Below are 22,584 nucleotides of genomic sequence, written 5' to 3' on the forward strand. Positions count from 1 at the left end.
AAAAAAAAAAATTAACATTTATACCATGTTTGTTAGAAAAAAATAAATAGGTTAAAATAAGAACATATATAAAATTATAATTATACCATGTTTGTTAAAAAATTTTGGCTTATCCGTAGCTCTAGCATCACTGCATATTATCATGCCTCTCGTATCTTGGTTTTGGTTTTTCCAGAAAGTCAAAAAATAATATTTGCACATTGAGAATCAAAAACATTAGCCATGCAAAAAATATGGCACACGTACTTAATAACATTAGTCATGCAAAAACATGAAAACCGGAAAGGCTAAAAATTTTGAAGAGACTAAAAGTTAACAAAACTAAGATTAATGTATGAACTTAATAGTGTCGACTAACAGTAATAATAATCTAACCGAAAAACACTACAGGTCATTCGCAGCAAAAATATTAAATTACCTTAAATTAGAGATTGATGCTTGAAAGTTAAAAAACACTTCAATAATACAATTCTTTAGTACTCAGAAAACAATTGTTCGAAACTTGTTTATGTAGTCAAGAAAAGTTTATATATAATAAACAAAGAGGTGTAAGACATAGAGGTGTGAAATGTAAATGTGTTGAAATTAATAGATGTGAAACATGGAGGTACAACAAAGAGATGTAACACACAGAGGTGTCAAATTAAAAGGTGTAAAAATTAATGGATGTGATTTTTGAAAACAGGAGGTACAACAAAGAGATGCAAAGACTAAGGAGGTGTGATTTAAAAGGTGTAAAAATTAATGGATGTGATTTTTGAAACCAGGAGGTACAACAAAGAGATGCAAAGACTAAGAGGTGTGATTTAAAAGGTGTAAAAATTAATGGATGTGATTTTTGAAACCAGGAGGTACAACAAAGAGATGCAAAGACTAAGAGGTGTGATTTAAAAGGTGTAAAAATTAATGGATGTGATTTTTGAAACCAGGAGGTACAACAAAGAGATGCAAAGACTAAGAGGTGTGATTTTTGAAAGATGTGGGTACGACGAAAAGACACAATTAATAATTTTAAACCGTTGGATTAAAACTGGAACTAATCTCATCCGTTGGATTAAAAATTGACACAAAAAAGTGGATTTGCTATTATATATAGATTCCACACACTCATTAAGTAATATTTTAAATTTTTCATAGTCAAATTTTTTTATTTCCTAATTTTCTTTACATATTACTACTATATTAGCTAATAGAATATGAACAATTGAAAACCATATTATGAATTCAAATTAAAATTCATAAAAATAGCCCAGTCAAAAAGCCAATAGCACTATTTAATTGAAGTATATCTTTTTCGACAAACAAATAAATCAATAGCTAGTTTGAATTACTTCTTCTATTCTATTTTTGTACATACAGTAATTAATTATGTTTATGCCTCACAAAAAAAGAAAAACTATAAATATAATTAGTCCACTAATTCCAAATTGCAAGTAAGTCAGGTCAAACAATTCCGACTTCAATTCTTTGACTAAACCAAAAACCACAGTAAGACACTAAGACTGTTGTAACAGAGAGAGAGAGAGAGACCAAACTTTTCTCAGTCCCTTTTCTTTTTTCCGGGAGCAACAAACACTCTTCACTTGACCGCTTCAAGCGGTGGCGACGACGGCAACGTGACGGAGACGTTGTCAGAAAATTTAGGTTTTTTATACTGACTTAATTGTTGATTTGTTTCTTTGCTATTGGAGAAGAAGGTATGGTGAGAAAACACGGTTGGCAACTTCCTGCTCACACACTTCAGGTAAAAAAAAAGCTTCAATTTTTCATAATTGGTTTCTAGAATCTTCTCAATCGAATAGTCACGAATTGCTCTGATTTGAACTGGGTTCTGTGTTATTTTTCTCTTAGGTGATTGCTATTACTGTGTTTTGCTTATTGGTGGTCGCTTACTATGCTTTCTTCGCTCCTTTCGTTGGAGGTCGTATTTGGGAATACGTTTTAATCGGTGTTTACTCTCCTGTGGTATGTTTTTAATGCTTCCTTCTTAAAATGTTGTGTATTGATATTGATGCTGCCTTTATGAATCTGACAGCTTTAAACGTCTATGTATCATGTGTGTTGTTGTGTTGTAGGCTATTCTTGTTTTCGTTTTGTATGTTCGGTGTACTGCAATCAATCCTGCGGATCCAAGAATCATGTCTATATTTGATTCAGGCCTGATTGGAGATCACATGGGTCGTGCCTTGTCCAGGGATTTTGATGAAACTGGGAGTCAGTTGCAGGCTTCTCCTTCTGTTGTCAGCAGGAGTTCTAACTTTGCAGCAAACTCTAGTGTCAAAGGTTCTCTAGGAGAAGGAGATGCTCAAAGAGTGGAGTCTGTTCCTAGGAAATCTTGCTATAATCCTCTGGCTATCTTCTGTTTAGTGTTTGTTCTTGACGACTGTCGTAGAAAGGAAGAGACGGCTGAACAACAAGGAAGCAGTGAAGAGGCTTTGTTTTGCACATTGTGCAATTCTGAGGTATGGTAACATGGTTCCAAGCTTCAGGAAGCTATGTCAAGTCCCTGTGGTTGTATATGACTTGTGTACATACATGTATGAGCAGTAGATAATACTATATTGTTTTAGAAAGTCTCTAGGGAAAGGATTTTGGTTCAGATTTTAGTTAGATTTGTATACATTTTTGTTCTGAACTATGTATGTTTAACAGGTACGCAAGTTCAGCAAGCATTGTCGGAGTTGTGATAAATGTGTTGATGGTTTCGACCACCATTGCAAGGTAAACTTTATGATGTTTCAATTTTTTTCTTGCAATCAGTTGCCCTTTTCCGAACATTTGGCTGGATTTTCATTGGTTCAGTCGATGACATAGTTTTAATGATTGCTACAGTGGCTTAACAATTGCGTCGGCCGTAAAAACTACATGACTTTTGTCTCTCTGATGAGTGTTAGTCTTCTCTGGGTATGTATATACCTTACCTCGTATCTGTTATTTCTTGTACTTATCTCTCACTTAACCACTAACAGGTTACGCTTATTCCCTCCTCAGCTTATTATTGAAGCAGCAATTGGTATTACAGTTATAGTGCGTGTATTTGTTAATAAGAAGAGCATGGAAACTGAAATTGTCAATAGACTTGGAAATAGTTTCTCTCGTGCACCTTTTGCAGCAGTTGTTGTAAGTGTTTTCTTGGTGTTATACCGTTGCTTTGAGGTTAGCTCCTGTCGTCAATGTTCCTAATGTCATATCTGCAAATTTTGTAGGGTCTCTGCACTGTTGTTTCCATTCTGGCATGTTTTCCGCTGGGTGAACTTCTCTTTTTCCACATGCTTCTTATTAAAAAGGTCAGTGGGAAAGAAGCTACTTCTGATATTAGTCATTCGTAACACTCATAATTTCTTACAGTAAGATATCGTGCTAAGACTTTTTAAATAGGTAGAAGTGACTAGCACAAGAGATCCATGCTCTTCATAGTAGTGACTAGTGAGGTTGAACTTGGATTATATTTGTTTAACTACTTTATATCTTGATGTCACCTCTATCAGACAAAATATAATGTCCATCTGAAACCACTCTCCCTAAATTGTTTCCTAATTAAGAAGCTCTAACTATTGTATTTAACTTATGTCTATAATTTTGTTTATATCTCGCTGATGGCTTGTTCTAGTATATGCATTTGTGAACTTCTCTTCTGTTTAACACTGGCAGGGAATTACAACATATGAGTATGTTGTGGCAATGAGAGCCATGAGCGAGGTGCCAGATGGAGCATCTGTTGACGAAGAAATCCAGAATGTACTCTATTCTCCCAGTGGGTCTGCCACAACCGGCTTTAGTGGTGGCAGTTCTCTTGGTCTTCCATACAAGGGGGTCTGGTGCACTCCACCTAGAGTGTTTGATAATCAGGTAACTTTGTCTTTTCCAAAACATCCAACTATTCTTGTTTCATTGCATATCTTATATCTTGTGAAACTCACTAGAGTTTTGGTTGCAATAGTTGGGCTATATAATTCATATACATCATTTGAATATCTAGTTATTCATGGGATCAATCCCTATGTATAAACTTCAAACTTTCCACGAAATGTATTGCTTAATCTGAAATTATGTTCAGGTATTGACTTGCCATTTTTACACATTATCTCTATGTAGGATGAAGTCATTCCTCACTTAGACCCTCGCATGGTACCATCGACCGTAGACCCAGATGCACCTGGATCAGAGAAAGGCGCCAAGGCTCTGAAAAGACCCGTCAAACGTAATGCATGGAAGCTTGCAAAGTTGGATCCAAATGAAGCTGCAAAGGCAGCTGCCAGAGCCAGAGCATCGTCATCTGTCTTAAGACCGATAGATAATCGCCATTTACCTGATAATGAACTTAGTTCCATTGNATGCAACTATTCTTGTTTCATCGCATGTCTTATCTCTTGTGAAACGCACTAGAGTTTTTGTTGCAATAGTTGGGTTATATAATTCATATACATCATTTGCATATCTAGTTATCCATGGGATCAATCCCTATGTATAAACTTGAAATGTATGAATTGTTGGCATACATATATTGCTTAATCTGAGATTATGTTCAGGTATCGACTTGCCATTTTTACTCATTATCTCTATGTAGGATGAAGTCATTCCACACTTAGACCCTCGCATGGTACCATCGACCGTAGACCCAGATGCACCTGGATCAGAGAAAGGCGCCAAGGCTCTGAAAAGACCCGTCAAACGTAATGCATGGAAGCTTGCAAAGTTGGATCCAAATGAAGCTGCAAAGGCAGCTGCCAGAGCCAGAGCATCATCATCTGTCTTAAGACCGATAGATAATCGCCATTTACCTGATAATGAACTTAGTTCCATTGGCACGGCTAGTATCATTAGTAGTGTGAGCACAGATGCAAATATGGCTGCAAGTAAAGAGATACGGAATGATCTAAGGTCATCTCTTTCGAGAAACTCGTTTGCTCCAAGCCAAGGTAGCCGGGATGAGTATGACACAGGCAGCCATGGTATGAGCAATCTTAGCAGTCCAAGCCATGTTCACGAGTCTGTCACACTTGCTCCGCTCCCTCAGAATCCTACAGTAGTTGGCCATCGCTTCCCTGCAACAACCCATCACATGCACTCAACTTTTGATGATAAGGTGCTGCACAGAGGAAACGACGCTGATCCACTATTTCTCTCTGCTCCTACAACTTCTCATCTAAGGGATGTGAGAAAGACATCAGTTGTTTGGGATCCAGAAGCTGGGAGATATGTATCAGCTCCTGTAACTACAACATCTGAGGTTCGCAACAGGTTGCTAAATCCTAGCTCACAAACAGCCAACGTTCAGAATCAGAGACCCATTCTTCCATCTCAAGATTCTTCATCTGGATCAACAGCACTAAGGGATCCTCTTCCTCTGCTCCAATCCGAGAGAAGACTGACATATACAGGTGATTCTATCTTCTATGGAGGCCCACTGATTAATATTCCACCTAGAGATACCCCAAGAACCGGAAGGGGGTCGGTAAGAGAGGTACAAGACAGATTGGCATCAACAGTTCATCGTGATGCAAGATTCACAAGGAGTTCAACCTCAAACCAGCTTCCGGTGTTTACCCCTGGAGGTCTTGGGACAAACTCCCAACCCGGTTCTAACATCAAGTAGATACACCGATTGTATTTCTTTAAAGGCTCTGTCTGATCTTCTACAAAACGCCTTCCCAATTCCTGAAGAGGCTCAAAATCAGTGGGTTCTATGCTGTGTTGCTGCAACTCTGAGGATTGAATTTTGAGTTTTCGAGTCACTGGAATTTGTGCGAAGTTTGTGGTCATTTCTCACTGTTAGAGTAGAACTAGTTTTCTTCCATGTATGTGATCTTCTTTAAAGTGGTGCTTCTTGTAAACTCAGAAATCCGAAATGTCCACACTTTTGATTCTTCCAGAGAAACTCTCATGTATATGTTGACATTTTGTGCTCTGCACTTTCATGTCTAGAGATTGTTCACTTAAGAGAACCATTCTATGATAAAATTTCATCACTCTTTCAAATATAAAACGTATACAAGACATCGTACTATATAATCACATTGAGAGGGCCACTCCCAGCACAAACTGCAAAGGTTTGACGAATGTACACCTTGAGAAAGCTCATATAACTCAAGTAATAACACTACTTACCGATCCATATAAGAAATCCAAAATCACTCCAGAGAACCATGGACAAAAAAGAAAAGGATGGCTAATATAAATAACAACAACAATGACAGCAGAGAGAGACGCCAATACGGCATCTTTCTCTTCTTGATTGATCGATAAACCAAAGCAACTCTCTCATCTGGAAACCTTTGTGTTATGTTTCCCCCATGATCTTTTGCCTCTTTTTTTTTGTTTTCTATCCGTTCATCAGATGCTGTGTATGTACAGAACGATGGGATTTGGGCTGACAGTTCTCAAGCTACACAATTAACAGGGCTATGCGAGCCTCTGTTTTATCGGGTCGGAGTTACGTCTTCTCTGGTTTTGGGCAGATTTTTCCTCAACTACTTTATGAGAGGTTGGTGTGAGTTTTCCCGCTCGGTTGGCTTTAGCTGACTGAGACCCTAAATATTTTCCTGTTCAAAAGTATTCACAATTTAGACTTAAAAGGACAATGGGAACAAACGGATTGATTTGAGGCCTGGTCATACTCTCTACTGACACATTAGATCAGATTTGTGGGTTCTACTAACTTAGCTATTATAATATCTAAATTGTGGTTTGTACTTTTAAGACTAATGCAAACTGATTCCCTCATCACTATCAGCATGTTGATTGTACACTATTTTCTCAATTATAAACAATGGAAAACGAAACAAATTGTTTCCTAGGCGTAGAGAAAGAAATCTGACCATTGTTTGGCAGAGATAAGCGTTCCTTTGAAGATCTAATTGGCTCTCTTGATCTTTCTTTTGGATTGCTGTGCGATCTTGGACCAGAACCAGGCTTTGAGTTAACTTCTACAGCAAGATCGTCTTTAGCAGGCTTTGACTTAGCCTTGGATACCGCTGGAATGCTTGAAGATATTCCAGGAGAAGAAGAAGTAGCATCCGACTGACATGGGCCGGTCATCTGACTTGAAACACCGGATACAAGGTTTGAAGTGTTTGGCATCTTGCTTGCACTTTTCATCTGCGTTTTATGCACATTCTCAGACTGCTCCACACTGTTTTCACCTAATTTCGCATCATCCCTGAGGTTACTGTCAAGAAACCGGTTCTCCCATGGACGAACAGCCATCCATCTTTCCAACCAGTTCCATCCCCAGTTGTTTTTGTCAGGTTGAAAGCCACTGTGAGCAGATAACTGCCGAGTTCCTGCCTGCCACTACAAGAGAGCAATCCTATGTGAGAGAGAAATCCCTTTACAACCACAAAGAAACTACACCATCGGACACTGTTATTAATGGTGGTATAGGTAAATAGTAACACCTATACGGAAAGAAAAATGACCAAAAAGGTTTAGCAGAAAATAGAACACTTTGCAGAAGAAAGTTAAGAAAACCAGACAAAAGAACACTTAAGTAAGCAGCAAATTCATAACTAGATAACTAGAATAACTAGATCCATTTACATCCACAACATAACTAGATTGACAATTCAGGGAAAGCTAAGAACAAATTCAACCAATTACTTCTATACTAGGATAAAGGTAGTGAGTAACCTGGTGAGTCAAAGCATATGCCATAGCCCTCTCACGCTTAGCTGCAGCTTCCTGCCTCTTTAGCAGCTTGGCTTGGATTTGTTGAACAGATCCAATGCTATCGCACCAACCTTCCTGAGATATGATAACAAATAGTCATGTTAACAACAAATACAAATTCTACAAATAACTGAGACAAGTGACCATCACCTCTATTTCTCGAACTCGGGATTCATCAACTAGCTGTTTCTGAAGTGTCTGCTGACCCGTTTCACTTTCCAATTCCAAGGCGAGACGAACACGTCTTGCGCGTACACGAGCCTGAACTCTTACCAACGCTTGCATGCATCGAAGCGTAACAGCAGCTTGTTTTCTCACAGCGTGCCCTCTAACAAGTGCTTGAAGTCTAACCAATCCCTTCAGCGCTCGTAATGCCCTTCTCGCCTACCAAAACGTATCATTTTTTATTCATTCCAGTCGATGGTATATAAAAATGAAGGGAAAGAGATTATATAAATCACAGCATTCATCTGTCTGTACATAAGGCCTTTAGGACATAATCTATATCATTAATCTGTACGTAAGGCATGCCATGAAGAAGACTATAAGGCGAATTGATACCAGAAATCCTCGATAAGCTGTTTGAATACGCGTTGCAGCTTGATGTTCCCTACTTTGTTCTTCATAAGCTGTACCCCCATATGACTGTAGTGAAGTTGATGTAGACACCCCAGTATCTATCATGCTACGACGCGTATTGGAAACTTCAAATCCATCTTGAAACTTTTCAAAATCGAAATCAACTGAATTGTTTCTCCCAAACCTACTCTTGGACGCCACCTTCACCTTCCATAAGTTAACAAACAAACAAACATATAATGTGCAAATACAGACATGAATTAACAACATTGGCATATAATCAAAGATAGAAAGAGAAACACACTTGTAATCAAATAAGCATAAAGTACTCACATTTTCATCCTTCTTGGAAGACTTAGACTTATCAGATTTCTTTAAACCAACCAATGCTTTAATCCATCTCCCGGAAGCACCCATTGTATCAACAAACCTACAAGGTTGCGCAATTAGCTACTGAATGATTCAATCACTAAAGTAAAAAAGCTTTGATTGCAGGGCAGACTACTACCTAATAAGCAGCTAAACAACACACACACACATATACTGATATACATACACCCAGAAACAAAAAAAGGAAACTTCAATTGAGTCACTCAAAAACTCTTCTACCAAGAATTTTTTAGTAATGAACACTAACAAACAAAAAAAAAAACAAAACTTTGGAAGATTGAGAAACGAAGAGACAACATCGAGAAGGGAAAATTCAAAAACGTTTACCGACGGAGAAGTGAAAAGATCGGATCTTTAGAGAGTGTGGTGGTGAGTGTCGTCTTCTTGATCTTTCTCAGTCCTATCACTGAGCGTCTTTCTCGCTTACTTTTTCTCTCTCTATACCAAAAAAGTCCATTCCTTTTTTTCTCTCTCTAGAGCTATCTATGTGTGTGACAAAAATGTTACAGATAGATAGATATAGATAGGAATTGAATCAAATTGATTGACTTGCTTAATTAAAAAATTGGATTTTTTAATTATCGTTTCGTTTCCCTCTTCCTCTCAGATTACGATTGATTGAATGATAGATTAGATTGCACGCCGTACGCGTGCTTTATGCTTCAGCGTTTATTGACTTGTAAAACGGCAAGCAGTTTATTTACTGTATGTTTCTTTTAAGTTCTTTTTTTTTTTTTTTCTTTTAATTAATGCATGCATTAATGTATATAGTAAGCTTAAAAATAATAAAGGTTCTTTCTCTTATTGCACTCTGTTATTTGGATGAAGCCAAAAAAGTTTTTTTTTTTTTTTTTATCTTATGTGATGTGTTGTCATCTATTCTATGATTGTGACATTGTGACTAATTTTGTATTGTTTTACATATTTAGGACTATTTTTTTCCAAGTAGGTAGTCTAATAATTTCTTTGAATAATTAGATAAATTATTGTGGAGGGTGAATTAACCATACTTGAAACTTTATATCTTCAAATTTTAAGTATGTAATTTTATGAAAGTCATGAGATTTGGTAAATCAAAGTATTATTATAAAATATAAAGTGTTTTAGAAATAATATGTTATTTAAAAAATAATTTTTTTAATAATTTAATAATGTGTAATTGAAAAAAAAACACTAAGTAATGTGCCTAATTAATTGCAAAAATGAATAGTTAGTTTGTGCATATAAATCCCTATATTCTAATGTCAAAATTAATATTCTATAAAGTTTTATCTCTATTGAAAAGAATGTATAAATATATTTTTTCTCTTACTTCTGTTAGACATATTAAAGTATTATGTTTATGTTGTCTAATACTTTTGGACATAACATTTAATATTACTTCTGTTAGACATAAAAGTTTAATACTTTTTATACCAAACTTGAATGAAATGTATGTAGTCAAACTTTGGATAAATATTTTTAGGGGATGGTATTGGATTCTAATTTATTAAGATTTTTGAAAAGTTCAACAAAATCATTAAAAGTGAATAAGTGAAAGACTGTTAAAGATTGCTAGAGAGTTTTGTTGATTAGGTTTCTAAAATCTTGTAAAGTCTTCCAAACAATCCCAGTATTTTTGTGATACTTTCCATGACTTTATTTTGTAAAGAAAGTGTCTAAAATCATGAACCAATAACATAATAATTGAACTCATTAACAATCCTAGATTCTTTTGTTTTAATTGAATAACACAAAACTTTTAATGACTTTCTAAAAGTCTGAATTCAATAACCCAAATTTTTTAAGATTTTAAATATTCTTTTACAAATCACAAACTAATAACACTAAACTTTAACAGAATTTAACAAAATCTTGATCTAATAACAACAAATTCTCCATAATATTTAAAATCTTTAAAACTTTATTCAAATCTCAAACCAATAACCCCACTTAGTTGGCCGCCTAATTGGTACAATTTGATATTTGATATGGTAAGTTGGCTAAATGAAGAAGAGCATCTGAATTGATTTATATAAATAAAACATAAATGGTTAAAAATAAAATGACTCAATGACACGTCACTGAACAAAATCAAATGGAACTCAAAGAGATATTTTTTTATTGATTCATAACGCCATCATCATCATCCTCTGTTTTTAACCAATCTCAGCTCTCCAGGATTCTTCATACTCTCTCCTTCGATCTTTTTTTTTTTTTTCCCCGAGAACAAAAGAATGGTTGTCATCAACAGCCTCCGACGCTTGGCCCGTACCACTCAGGTTTCTTCAACTTCTTTTAACTCGATTTTGTCGTTTCCATCTTCGTCGCGCTTAGAGCTTAGTAGATCAAGATTCAGAATAACATTGAAATGCCAAAAACTTGTCTGGGTGATAAAAAAGTGATTTTTATTTTTTTATTTTTCAAACACACAAAATTGATCAAGATAAACAAAAAAGGTCATATCTTTTTGGGTATATACTGTTTAGGAATCTCCAGTAATCATGGGACAAGGTTTTTCAAATATTATATTTTTATGTAAATGTGAAGCCAATAATTTTCTTGTGATGAATAGTGTTTTGTAATAGTGATGTGGTTCATAGCTTTAAAACATCAGTGCTAAGATCTCTCTCTCTCTCTCTCTCTCTCTCTCTCTCTTTTCTCATGGCAGGTTAATTTGCACAGTAGGTATGCAACATGCATATCTGGGAACTCTACTTCTAGGAGGATCTTCACTACAGAAGCATCACCTGATAAGCAAAATTCAATTAGGTGAGTGTTTTTTTCTTTTTTATGATGCTTGAGGGTTTGAAAACTAAAGGCTTTAGCTTCAACGAGATATGAATAGTGGGAAATGTGTTTTTGGTTAAGAGCAGGTCTAAGGGGCATGATATGCTTGCACCTTTTACTGCTGGATGGCAGAGTGCTGATGTAGATCCCTTGATCATTGCTAAGTCTGAGGTACATATCAATATGTTATCATCGTTGTACTATGCTAATTGTTGATTCAAACGGTTATGTAATAGTGTGGGATTCTTCTTACAGGGAAGTTATGTGTTCGATGACAATGGTAAAAAGTATCTTGATTCTCTCGCTGGTCTTTGGTGTACTGCCTTAGGTAATCTTCCTTCTATAGTTCTATTAATACACATGTCTTGATGTTTCTCTTTGTACATACCTCTGGACATTTGTGCAAGTGTTACCATTATGTCATTGATTCAGTCTCTCATTGATACTCAAATTTTTGCAGGAGGAAATGAGCAAAGGCTTGTTTCTGCAGCTGTTGAGCAGTTGAAGACCTTGCCATTTTATCACTCCTTTTGGAACCGTACTACTAAACCTTCTCTGGTACTCAAAGACTTTTTATTTCTGTGTCATTATTTTGATGTTTATCTACGGTCTGCTACTACTTTCTGTGAGCTATCAAGACTCAGGGCAGTATTCTTGATGCCAATCATAGAGAATTTAATCATTGTTCTGTTTTTCCTGCTTAAACAGGACCTCGCTAAGGATCTTTTAGACATGTTCACGGCCAACAAAATGGCCAAAGCATTTTTTACAAACAGTGGATCAGAGGCCAACGATACCCAGGTTTTTATAACTATACGATGTACCTTGACCTCTTATTGCCTAACCTGTTGTCCTGTAAGAGCTGTTTATGAATCTCTTGTCTGTATAATGCAGGTAAAGCTGGTTTGGTATTACAATAACGCACTTGGAAGGCCCGAGAAGAAAAAATTTATCGCTAGAAATAAATCGTGAGAATGGATATTTGCTTGTTTATATGTTTGTCTGTTTTGACAAGATCTTTTAAGTGTTTATAAGTTCGGTGTTACGATTTCAGGTACCATGGCTCCACTCTTATATCAGCAAGTTTGTCCGGGTAGGATATATATAGTTCCTCAGATATTCTTCTTAGCTGTGGTAAAGATTCCTTTTGTTTCCCTAAAAACTTTTATCTGTTGTTCCAGCCTTCCAGCGCTGCACCAAAATTTTGATCTACCTGCACCATTTGTGCTGCACACAGATTGCCCTCATTATTGGCGTTTCCATCTTCCAGGTATCAGTGATTCTCGCTTGTATTTTAAAAGAGAGTATTATTTTTTTGTTTAACCTTGGAATTGTTTGTGCAGGCGAATCGGAAGAGGAGTTCTCAACCAGATTAGCCAAAAATTTAGAGGATCTTATCATCAAAGAGGGGCCAGAAACTGTAAACATCCTATAATTACTTACGTGAATTTTCAGTCTTCATGCATTAATGATGATGTTGGTATCTCAATCTAACAGAAATTCTTCTTCCTAGATTGGTGCTTTTATAGCTGAACCAGTCATGGGTGCTGGGGGTGTGATACCTCCACCTGCTACATACTTTGAAAAGGTCATTTTCTGAAACGTTGTTGGTATTAAGTACCACTAGAATGATTATGTGGTTTAGTGGTTAGATCTTTGTGCATGTGATATTGGGCTCATATAGCCATTCCAATTTCTCCTTTTCTATGTTGCAGATCCAAGCTGTTGTTAAGAAGTATGATATCTTGTTCATCGCTGATGAGGTATGTGCCTATGAAACTATCAGTCCACACACAGGATCATGACCAAAAAATCAATCAACAAGAAAATTATATCACTATCCTTTTTTCATTTTGTTTGGCCTTTAAGGTGATATGTGCATTTGGAAGGCTCGGGACAATGTTTGGCTGTGACAAATACAACATCAAGCCAGATCTTGTATCCTTAGCTAAGGTGAAATTTTGCAAGCTGATTTAGTAGCTTTTTATCTCTGTTGGCAAAATTCCCTGACATGTTGTAAATGTTATTAACATTCAGGCACTCTCTTCAGCATATATGCCGATTGGAGCCATTCTTATGAGCCAAGAAGTGGCAGATGTCATCTATTCCCAAAGCAACAAGCTAGGTACTTTAGTAAACTAATAAATGTTCACCGTGGTAGTAGTATTCCAATGTTCTGATCTTACAATGCTGGTTAAAAAACTTTTTAAATTTTCAGGTGCTTTCTCGCATGGATTCACTTATTCTGGTCATCCAGTTTCATGTGCCGTAGCAATTGAAGCATTAAAGATATACAAGTAAGCTTTTCTCACTTTGTTCGTTCATGCAAGTGAGCCAGCTTTTAGATTGTAATTTGCCATAAACCCAGAACCTGTCACTCAGGTTATTTAAATTTCTCCTTTGTCTTTTCTTACTGCACTTTTTTGACGTTCATATTTTTAAATTATAGGGAAAAGAACATACCAGAGTATGTCGCCAAAATTGCCCCAAGGTTTCAAGATGGTCTTAAAGCTTTTGCCCCTAGTAGTCCTATTATTGGAGAGGTACACGAGTTCTCTTGGTCTGTACTTACCAGTTTTTATCTTTTAGTATCTGACTAAGGGAATTTGGGATGGTTGCTAGATAAGAGGAACAGGTTTGATTCTTGGGACTGAGTTTGCAGACAACAAATCCCCGAACGAACCATTTCCACCAGAATGGGGTAAGTAAAATTTCTCCCTCTCTCTCATGACCAAACAAAAAGTCTCATTCTGGTAAACTCATTACCATACTAAATCGCTAAACCATTTTCAATTGATGTAAACAGGTGTTGGCGCATACTTTGGAGCCGAGTGCCAGAAGCGAGGGATGTTAGTCCGTGTTGCAGGTGATAGCATTATGATGTCTCCACCTCTCATTATCTCACCTGAAGAGATCGACGAGGTAAATATTTGAGACAGTATTATGTCTTTTTTTTTCTACTAAAAAATCTTGCGACTTGTTCCCTAAAACACTCTGCTTCTTCTTCTTACTTCCCTCCTTGGGGTTTTGATCATATTTCCAGTTGATTTCTATCTACGGGAAAGCATTGAAGGAAACTGAAAAGAAGGTAAAAGAACTCAAGGCTCAGCACAAGAAGTAAAGAAGCAGAGAGTCTAATGATGTTGATGAAAAAAGTTTTTCTTCGTTCTGTCATCTTTCCTTATGAATTGTTTTTGTCACTCACTAGCTTTACACAGTTCGATAATTTGCACAATAATAAAGGTTCCAGCTTTATTTCCTTATTTTACTCAGAGCTCTCTTTCACCACATGACTTGATCGTGAACCAAAAAAAAAAAAAAGGAAAATTGCCTTCCTGCTATTTTTCCATAACTATATATACATAATAAAGGTTCCAGCTTTAGTTCCTTATTTTATCTCTTTCACCCACATGAGTCGATCTTGAACCAAAGAAAAGATCGGGACAATTGACTAGCTAAGCCTAGGGTGCTTCTTTCGGTTGAGATTTTTTTCGTTTCCTTTGTTACATCTCTCCTAGTCGTTCGTTCCCTCTCCGTTTGCCATAGCCGTTCTTGGCTAGACACTGCCGCAGATTAAATAATATGAATCCCGTTCCAGAAAACAAAAGTTTTATCAAGACAATTGCACGTTTGGTTTCCCAAAAAGGGTTGGAGTTGGAGAAGACGCTCATGTCCATTGATAACAATTACAATGGAAAAAATTATAGCTTTTTGTGTGACTCAGACCCTTGTCACCCATTCTACAAGCAAAAGCTTAACAAATACCGCAATGAAGTATATTTCCCGTTGACTGCTCATCGTTATCGGTGTCACTCTTTTCGTTATCCTAAAAAGTCTGATGCCATGTCAATGAAGGACTTTGGTATTATTAAGCTCACAGCGCAGTTCGTGGCGCGGTACGGCTGGTTTTTTCTGCGTGGTTTGAGAGGGAAACTGGGCTATTACAAACCCCAGTTTGAGTTTTTGGAGCGGTCCAGTACCAGGTTTGATTACTATTACGACCTTGTTCGTGCCTACGCTACTGTGTTAAGGCCTTGCACTGAATCTCTGATATCCAATGATGCTAGATTTAATAGTGGTCTTTTTCCGGCTTTTTTCGACCTTCTTCAGTTGGAAAAGCTGGAGAAAGGTGATGTGATGGCTTTGATCGATTTGCATGCTTTTGTCAGTGGTGTTGACCGTTTTGCTCACTTTGATGATGAAGACTATAATGATATTGTGGTAGAACCTGCATACCTTTCAGCCATGATGCGCCAATATCCAGAGATGCACCCACTCGGATCTAACCACCTTACTACTATTTCTACTACTCAAGCGCAACCTGTTGAGCTAAGAAGTCCTCGATCTAGTGAATATGAATTCTTTGAAAACCAGATCACACTCAGTGAGCTTGGTGTCATTAAGCTCACAGCACAGTTTGTGGCTCGGTATGGACCGCGGTTTCGTCGTGATTTGATGAAGAAAGTGGTTATGAATCCTCTGTTTGAGTTTCTGAAGCCAACTGATGATGGTTGGAACAACAAGTCAAGATTTTTCAATCNCAGATCACACTCAATGAGCTTGGTATCATTAAGCTCACAGCACAGTTTGTGGCTCGGTATGGACCGCGGTTTCGTCGTGATTTGATGAAGAAAGTGGTTATGAATCCTCTGTTTGAGTTTCTGAAGCCAACTGATGATGGTTGGAACAACAAGTCAAGATTTTTCAATCTGATTGAGTATCGTTATTCCAGAGTGTTACTGCCTTCTGATCAGCTGTTGAGGACTGAGGATGGTTGTACCGCCGGGATACTTGAGTTTTTCTCAAAACATCTTCAGTTGGAGAAGCTGGAGGACGGAGTTGAGATGGCTACCGTTGACTTGCATGCGTTTGTTGGTGGTCTTGACTTTTTCACTCACATGCATGGTGCCTCCTATGATTATCTCCTGCCACCACCTGAACGCCTTTCAATGTTTATGGGATCTCAGCTCTGTAACCCTCAGAATCTTCAAGATTGTTGTGTAGATGATGATAATGATGATGATGCACAAGAATCCTTTTATATTCTGCGTACATTTAGATTCCCTGCAAAGGGGATCACACTCAAGGAGCTTGGTACTATTATGCTCACAGCGCAGTTTGTGGCTAAGTTTGGGATGTATTTCATACGAGGTTTGCGGAAGGAAGTGGTTTTGAACCGTCAGTTTGGGTTTGTGCTCCTATCTGATAGGAGGTACTTTTTCTACTCTGGGTTGGTTAACGCGTACCGCAGAGTATTAAGGCGTTCCAAAGAGATGGAAGAGAGTGATGCTTGTACGGCAAGCGTTCTTGAGAGGTTTTTTGAGATTCTCCGAGTCCTGGAGATGGAGGAGGAAGGGGTTTTGTTTGACTTTGTGGGTGTTGTTGACTGTTTTGCTCACTTTGATGATGAAGAGTATCGTGTTGTCATGCCACCACCTGTACACCTTTTGATGAATATGATCCCACCAATACTAAGGGGGCCTGGTACCCTTGTTCTGCCTCCTCCAAAGAGATCTCGACGTGCTACTATTCATCAGTATTGTGCAGATCTCGATCTTGATGATCCTAAGCCTCATCCTTTTAGGGAACCTCCTCTAAGACCTGCAACTACTATGTTTCACGATGGGTTGGGTTTCACACGCAAGGAGGCATGTATTATTAAGGCCACGGCGCAGTTTGAGGCGAGGTATGGGGTGGAATTTATGCGGGCTTTGATGACTAGAGTGGTTGAGAAGAAGACACCTCAAGAGTTTGAGTTTATGGAGCCGACCAGTGGTAGCAGGTTTGGTTTCTATAGTCAGCTTGTTGAGTTTTATTCCAGAGTATTGTTGCCTTGGAAAAAGTTTGATGCGGACACCGTTCTTGAGGGTTTTTTCAATTGGGTGGATCGTTTCCAGCAAGAGGGACTGGATTTGGCTATGGGTTGTTTGAATGATTTTGTGAGTTCTCTTGACTGTTTTGCTGACATAGATGGTGTCCCCATCCCACCACCACACGTCAGCTTTAAACTGGCTATTCCTGGTCGAGCTTGTGATCAGAGTCTAACCCCTTTAATGCAACCTCCTGCACCACCTCTGGCTGTGCCTTTACCTGAGGAACCAGAGCCAAAGATTGCACCACCTCTGCCTGTGCCTTTACCTGAGGAACCAGAGCCAAAGAGACGAAAGTTTGACGACGAGTCAGGTCTTGCTCAACACATTTTTCAGGGTTCTTCTACAAGCATCAGGGTTTTTGTTCCAGACGTTGGTGAAGTCGTTTTCAGAAAAAAATAGATCCAAATTTTCTAGCAAATGTGATCAGAAGTCAGAACCAATATCTGACCAAACCAAAGATGAAGAAACAGTAAGCCACATGACCATACCCAGCTACATCAGTAACAACATTAGGACAAGACATAGACGTCCCAGATTCGATAATGTACATATAAATTGAAAACCCAGAAAAACAAATGTATCATTGACTTAAAAGAGAGTCTCTTTGATTACAAAACATGTACGATATAGTTTTGGTCTCTGGTACATTTGCAAATCAAGATTTAGGACGTTTTTTATTTGCTTCTCTTCTTCTTGATCTTCTCTCCCTCGAACTTAAAGAAGTCTTGAACCCTCCTCCATCTTTGTTCTCCGAGTCATACACATCTTTAAATGATTTCTGCATAAATCCATTGTTAAGGGATAACGTTAACTAATTAATACCATGCTTAATATAATGACTAACCTCTCTGATCTCAGCGAAGCTAACGGCATAGAAGGTTACAACGGAGACTGCGACAATTCCCAGAACAGGGAGTGCAATATGGCTTATCCCTTCCATCTCTACTCTTCTCAGGACCAAACGTGAAGATAAGGCAGGCTCTCGAGGATAAGACTTCTTTATATATATAACATCTGAATTTTTTTTTTTTTTTTTCATATATCTGAATTTAACCCCTTTTTCACTTAAACCGATTTAAGAATAAAGATTAGCTTATGTCCAAACAACATTTCAATCACCAACAATCAAAAGAAGAAGAAGAATCCTGTAATTATTAGTTTCTGGGATACAACTTAAATTGGTAAAGACTTCTATTAATAATACAAATCAAACTCTAAGAGGAGTCACAAATTAAAAACCTATGATGATTACAGAATGAGAGATAGAGAGGTGAAGTTCAAGTGAAGAGATTCTCCGAATAACCACCTTCATAGCTAGCTTCCTTTTCCAACTTGTATATCTCAGCATCATCGAAACCTGTTCATATTTCATTCAAAACCCTTTTTTACAACCTTGTCTCACATCAATCAATACATATATGGTCAACAACATATGTATTCTCCGAAACTAGATTCTACTACAGTGTGAAGCTTTTACCTGAACCCAAGTCTTCTGTTTCATCAATAACAACAGCTACTTCTTCTGTTCTCTTAATCGGTTCAAGTGACTTCCAGTCTGAGCTTCCATTCCCTTCTATACAAACTTGGTTTCTCGAAACCCAGTCTTCAACAACTTCCTTGTTGCTGTGTGATAACGGGTCTACAGTGTCATCTCCACTGTTTTCACTGCTGCCCCTAGAGGAGACAGACAAAGAACCCTTAAGTTCTGTTTTGAAGAAACACTGTATCTAAGAGTAAGAGAATTCAAACTTACAGTCGTCTGAGGCGCATGTTATACTGAACAAATACAAGATCACTGAGCCGTTGTCGCTCAATGGAGTTCTTTGTTTCATAAATTTGGGAGATTAGTGTCAGGTTTCTCCCTGAGCCAATCAATGAGCTGCATGTCTGACTCAGAATGCGTATAGCAAAACGTGACAGGTTCAAACAGCTTTCTCCATATGTAGACCACCATTCAGCTAAAGGAATTGAACATGTTTAAGTACATACGAAACACTTGAGAACATATGAATAAGTCTTAATGAAATTTCAATAAATGAGAAAGATATTGGTTTACCAGGAAGCATTGTGTCAAGAGCTCTGATTGCTATGTTCTTTGCGAAAATCCCAAGACCATTCTTGTATGAGTTTATGTCCTTAATGATAATATCTTGAATGTTGACGTCAGGGACCAACTTCTCTATGCAATCAACCACAGCTAAATGGATCTCACTACGCATCTCTTCGTCAATGCTATAGAAGAACTTAGGGTTAAGATAGAAACCAGCAGCGTGCAAAGGAAGACGATGTTGTTGCAACCACCACCTATCAATAATTTTCCAGTAGATGGTGTAATCCTCCTTGTGTATCATATGTGTCTTAATTGCTTCCTTTGCTCTGTACACTGCTGCATAGACATACCCCATTGCAGGCTTCCTTTCAGAACAAACAATCCTCAAAACCCGCAAAAGAGGAGCAGTTATATAGTTTGCCAATGTTAATGCCTTCCAGAAACCCTCATCATTGATAGTCTCAGTAATTGCTAATCCACCTGCTTCCTTCGAATATGAACAATCGTTCCACTCGGACGAAGTAACCATGGCCTGCAAATGGGGTTTTAAATCAGCAATTCTTGCCATTGTTGTAAAATTTGTGGCTGAACTGGTAACGCCTGGTTGCACAATATCAATGCCAAAAGTGAACTTCCTCATCAGATTCAAAACACCACTGTGATTGTAAATAATTCTTGTGACGGTTCGAGCTTGTTCGATAATTTCGCTTATCCAGTCCATCTTTCCGAATCCTTCCAGCATCTTGTCTATGCAGTCTGCAGCACAAGGAACCCAGTACAAAGAAGGATACACATCCATCAACCTTTTCCCAGCAGCGACGTAATGGTCTTCACATTTTGTAATCACTTGAACAACGTTGCTATCACCTATCTCTTCAACCACCTCCTTAAGTATCTCAAACAACTTATCCTCAGAATCTAACATCTCCGATGCGTCAACGGATTTCAGAAACACTACTTTCTCCGGGCAGTAAACCAAAAACTTGAGGATCTTAGGGCAGCCGTCGTTGGAGTTTAATTCCTGAACTAGAACAGAACAGCCTGTCTTTTTCCACAGAGACTTGCATTCATCAATTTCTTTCTTCACTTCCTCGACGCAACCCTTCAAAATCCAGCCTCTGAGGTCTTCACGTGCGGGAATAGAAACACCAAACCCTCCAGAAACAATTTCATCCATAAACGGTTGGAAATTAGCAGAATTAGCCACATCAAAATCAGCTCCAGTATCAAACAGAAACCGTCCCATCGCCATATGAACGTTTTTCTCCCGGTCTTTGGAAGACGGATGCACAATGTTCTTCACGCTACTAATAGCCACAGGAATCAAATTGTCCATATCTCGACCAAGCAAGTCACTCATACTGTTCCCAACACCAACCTCAACATTAGCCAAATCATTCCTCTCAAAAGCATTATTCTTTCTACTCCTGTAAGTTCTCTGCTTTGTCCTCCCCGTGCTTTGACCAGCAACCACATCAGAACCCGGCGTTTTAAAACCATTGTCCACATCAGTAGGAGCAACAACCTGAGTTTCAGCTTCACAAGGAGGGAAATAAGCTATAGGCAAGGGATCAGGACTAGACCTACGCCTCTTCCTCTGACGCCTCACAGTGCCATCAATACACTGCTGCAAGTAGAGACGAACCTCATCAGGGACTTGATCACAGATCGTGCCTTGTCCTTTCTTACCAGCAAGATGTTCCTTAACCCTTGTAATACCACCTCCTTTAAACATCTTCCGACAGTAAAGACATCTCATCTGAACTCTGTCCCCATATTTGTAAACTTCACAGTGCTTCCACGCACTGTCTTGTTTCTGAGGTGTAAGAGCTACAGGCTCTAAATCCGAATCCATCCTACATAAAAAAAACACGCACAAAACAAAGAAGCCATGAATTCACATTCCCAAAACCCTAGATCCTCCAATCAAAACATTACGAGATCACACAACTTATAAGAAGAACTCAGCTGCTGCATATAATATAATATAAAGCTCGCAAATTTCGTAACAAAGAAGTTAAATTTTCGTTCATTCGATACAAATCGGATTATATTGAATCGACCCATCAAGGAAAGAGCTTTGAAAAACGCAAAATTCATAAACCCAGTGCAGCAAAATCGTAAATTTCTGAGTTTGTTTTTGAATAATTCACCTCTCGTAAGAACAAACAAAGAACGAACCTTTTTGGTTTGGAGGTTCGTGACCGGGTTGGTTACGCGACAAATCGGTTCGGTAAACAAAAGAAGCTGGATGAAATTCCGGTACAAGGACTTCGGTTCCGATGAAGAAAAAGGTGGAATCGACCGGAGAAGAAGAGTTTAAGGAACGGTAGGGAAGGATCTGAAGACGACGGAGGAATGCAATGTCGAAGAAATTTTTTGAGATGGACCCGGCTCGTTTAGGGTTCGAGAGAAGAACAAGTTGGGCAGCTTTTCTGGTTTATAAAAACGACAACTTTTATTTATTTCTATATCCTAAAATTAAATCTAAATCTCTCTTGTTTTTGGCTTAAACTTGTTTTTTTTTGTGGTTAAATCGGTTTTTAATTTGAGGACTAAAGTGATAATTTATGTAAAGTATAAGGTCTGATATGATGATAACTGACTTTATGTGGGGTATCTTTTAATTTTTGTCCTCTCAAACATGATTTTGCGTTAATAATATTTATTGTTTTTTCAATGTCTTATCATAAAATTAATTAGAGGTTGAATACAAAAATTACAATTTTAATTTCATTAAATAACTTTCTTTGGCCATTTTAAAAACTTTTAGTTATTAGTTTTACATTGTTACTTGACTTTTTTACAAAGTAAAAAAATTAGACATTATTCATTTTGAATTCTTTTTGACAATATACTATTAGATGTTCAATTATGATTTAGCTATGTAGCTTTTTATTATTATTAACACCAATTAAAAATAAAACAAATTTGTATATTAATTTTTTGACAAAAACAAAATCTGTCCTTGCTCAACATCTTATATATTTGTTCTATTTCAGAAAAGTCACAAGCAATGGATTAATGTTTAAACAAAATTCTTCATCACCTCATTACAACTTCCCTGAAATTCAATTTAATACTAGATTTTAACCTACGGGACGATTTTTTCACTAATTTTTTAAAAAAAATTAAGTTATCTATATATATATATATATTTAGTGTTTTAAGTTTATATAATTATATCTTGATTGTTAGGTTTAGGATTTAACCTTATCATACCGCGAGATAGTTTTTTTTTACATAATCGTTATT

General features: G+C 37.5%; 5 protein-coding genes across 8 annotated transcripts; 2 read left to right on the forward strand and 3 right to left on the reverse strand.

Annotated features, from left to right (window-relative positions):
- Window positions 1,453–5,911, forward strand: LOC104746663 (probable protein S-acyltransferase 20). Its single transcript, XM_010468184.2, has 9 exons — window positions 1,453–1,744; window positions 1,852–1,965; window positions 2,076–2,462; window positions 2,653–2,721; window positions 2,833–2,904; window positions 2,992–3,120; window positions 3,207–3,287; window positions 3,652–3,849; window positions 4,568–5,911. Exons 1-9 carry the CDS (start codon window positions 1,700–1,702, stop codon window positions 5,594–5,596), a joined length of 2,124 nt encoding a protein of 707 aa, XP_010466486.1. The 5' UTR covers window positions 1,453–1,699; the 3' UTR covers window positions 5,597–5,911.
- On the reverse strand, window positions 5,949–9,144 carry LOC104746664 (protein IQ-DOMAIN 1-like). 2 transcript variants are annotated; one of them, XM_010468187.2, is made up of 7 exons: window positions 8,965–9,144; window positions 8,581–8,677; window positions 8,230–8,448; window positions 7,819–8,052; window positions 7,630–7,743; window positions 6,819–7,293; window positions 5,949–6,542 (listed from the first exon to the last, which is right to left on the reverse strand). In XM_010468187.2, the coding sequence occupies exons 2-7, from the start codon at window positions 8,662–8,664 to the stop codon at window positions 6,403–6,405; spliced, it is 1,266 nt and encodes a 421-aa protein (XP_010466489.1). In that variant the 5' UTR covers window positions 8,665–8,677; window positions 8,965–9,144; the 3' UTR covers window positions 5,949–6,402. The 2 variants fall into 2 exon arrangements, with proteins under 2 accessions (XP_010466489.1, XP_010466487.1); XM_010468185.2 differs by having other exon boundaries at window positions 8,230–8,454; window positions 8,965–9,143.
- On the forward strand, window positions 10,740–14,669 carry LOC104746666 (gamma-aminobutyrate transaminase POP2, mitochondrial). The gene is made up of 19 exons (XM_010468188.2): window positions 10,740–10,898; window positions 11,288–11,388; window positions 11,493–11,577; window positions 11,662–11,734; window positions 11,867–11,964; window positions 12,115–12,207; window positions 12,301–12,374; window positions 12,461–12,499; window positions 12,588–12,676; window positions 12,750–12,826; window positions 12,920–12,994; window positions 13,122–13,169; window positions 13,276–13,359; window positions 13,444–13,531; window positions 13,625–13,703; window positions 13,856–13,949; window positions 14,029–14,107; window positions 14,213–14,328; window positions 14,450–14,669. Exons 1-19 carry the CDS (start codon window positions 10,854–10,856, stop codon window positions 14,525–14,527), a joined length of 1,515 nt encoding a protein of 504 aa, XP_010466490.1. The 5' UTR covers window positions 10,740–10,853; the 3' UTR covers window positions 14,528–14,669.
- Window positions 17,739–18,271, reverse strand: LOC109129330. Its single transcript, XM_019237332.1, has 2 exons — window positions 18,124–18,271; window positions 17,739–18,057 (listed from the first exon to the last, which is right to left on the reverse strand). Exons 1-2 carry the CDS (start codon window positions 18,217–18,219, stop codon window positions 17,935–17,937), a joined length of 219 nt encoding a protein of 72 aa, XP_019092877.1. The 5' UTR covers window positions 18,220–18,271; the 3' UTR covers window positions 17,739–17,934.
- On the reverse strand, window positions 18,368–21,793 carry LOC104746667. 3 transcript variants are annotated; one of them, XM_010468192.2, is made up of 5 exons: window positions 21,511–21,793; window positions 19,336–21,185; window positions 19,033–19,237; window positions 18,757–18,944; window positions 18,368–18,636 (listed from the first exon to the last, which is right to left on the reverse strand). In XM_010468192.2, exons 2-5 carry the CDS (start codon window positions 21,182–21,184, stop codon window positions 18,557–18,559), a joined length of 2,322 nt encoding a protein of 773 aa, XP_010466494.1. In that variant the 5' UTR covers window position 21,185; window positions 21,511–21,793; the 3' UTR covers window positions 18,368–18,556. The 3 variants fall into 3 exon arrangements, with proteins under 3 accessions (XP_010466494.1, XP_010466492.1, XP_010466491.1); XM_010468190.2 differs by having other exon boundaries at window positions 18,757–18,947; XM_010468189.2 differs by having other exon boundaries at window positions 18,757–18,953; window positions 21,511–21,792.

This window comes from Camelina sativa, chromosome 15 (assembly GCF_000633955.1).
Source record: "Camelina sativa cultivar DH55 chromosome 15, Cs, whole genome shotgun sequence".
In the NCBI taxonomy this organism is placed as follows: Eukaryota; Viridiplantae; Streptophyta; class Magnoliopsida; order Brassicales; family Brassicaceae; genus Camelina; species Camelina sativa.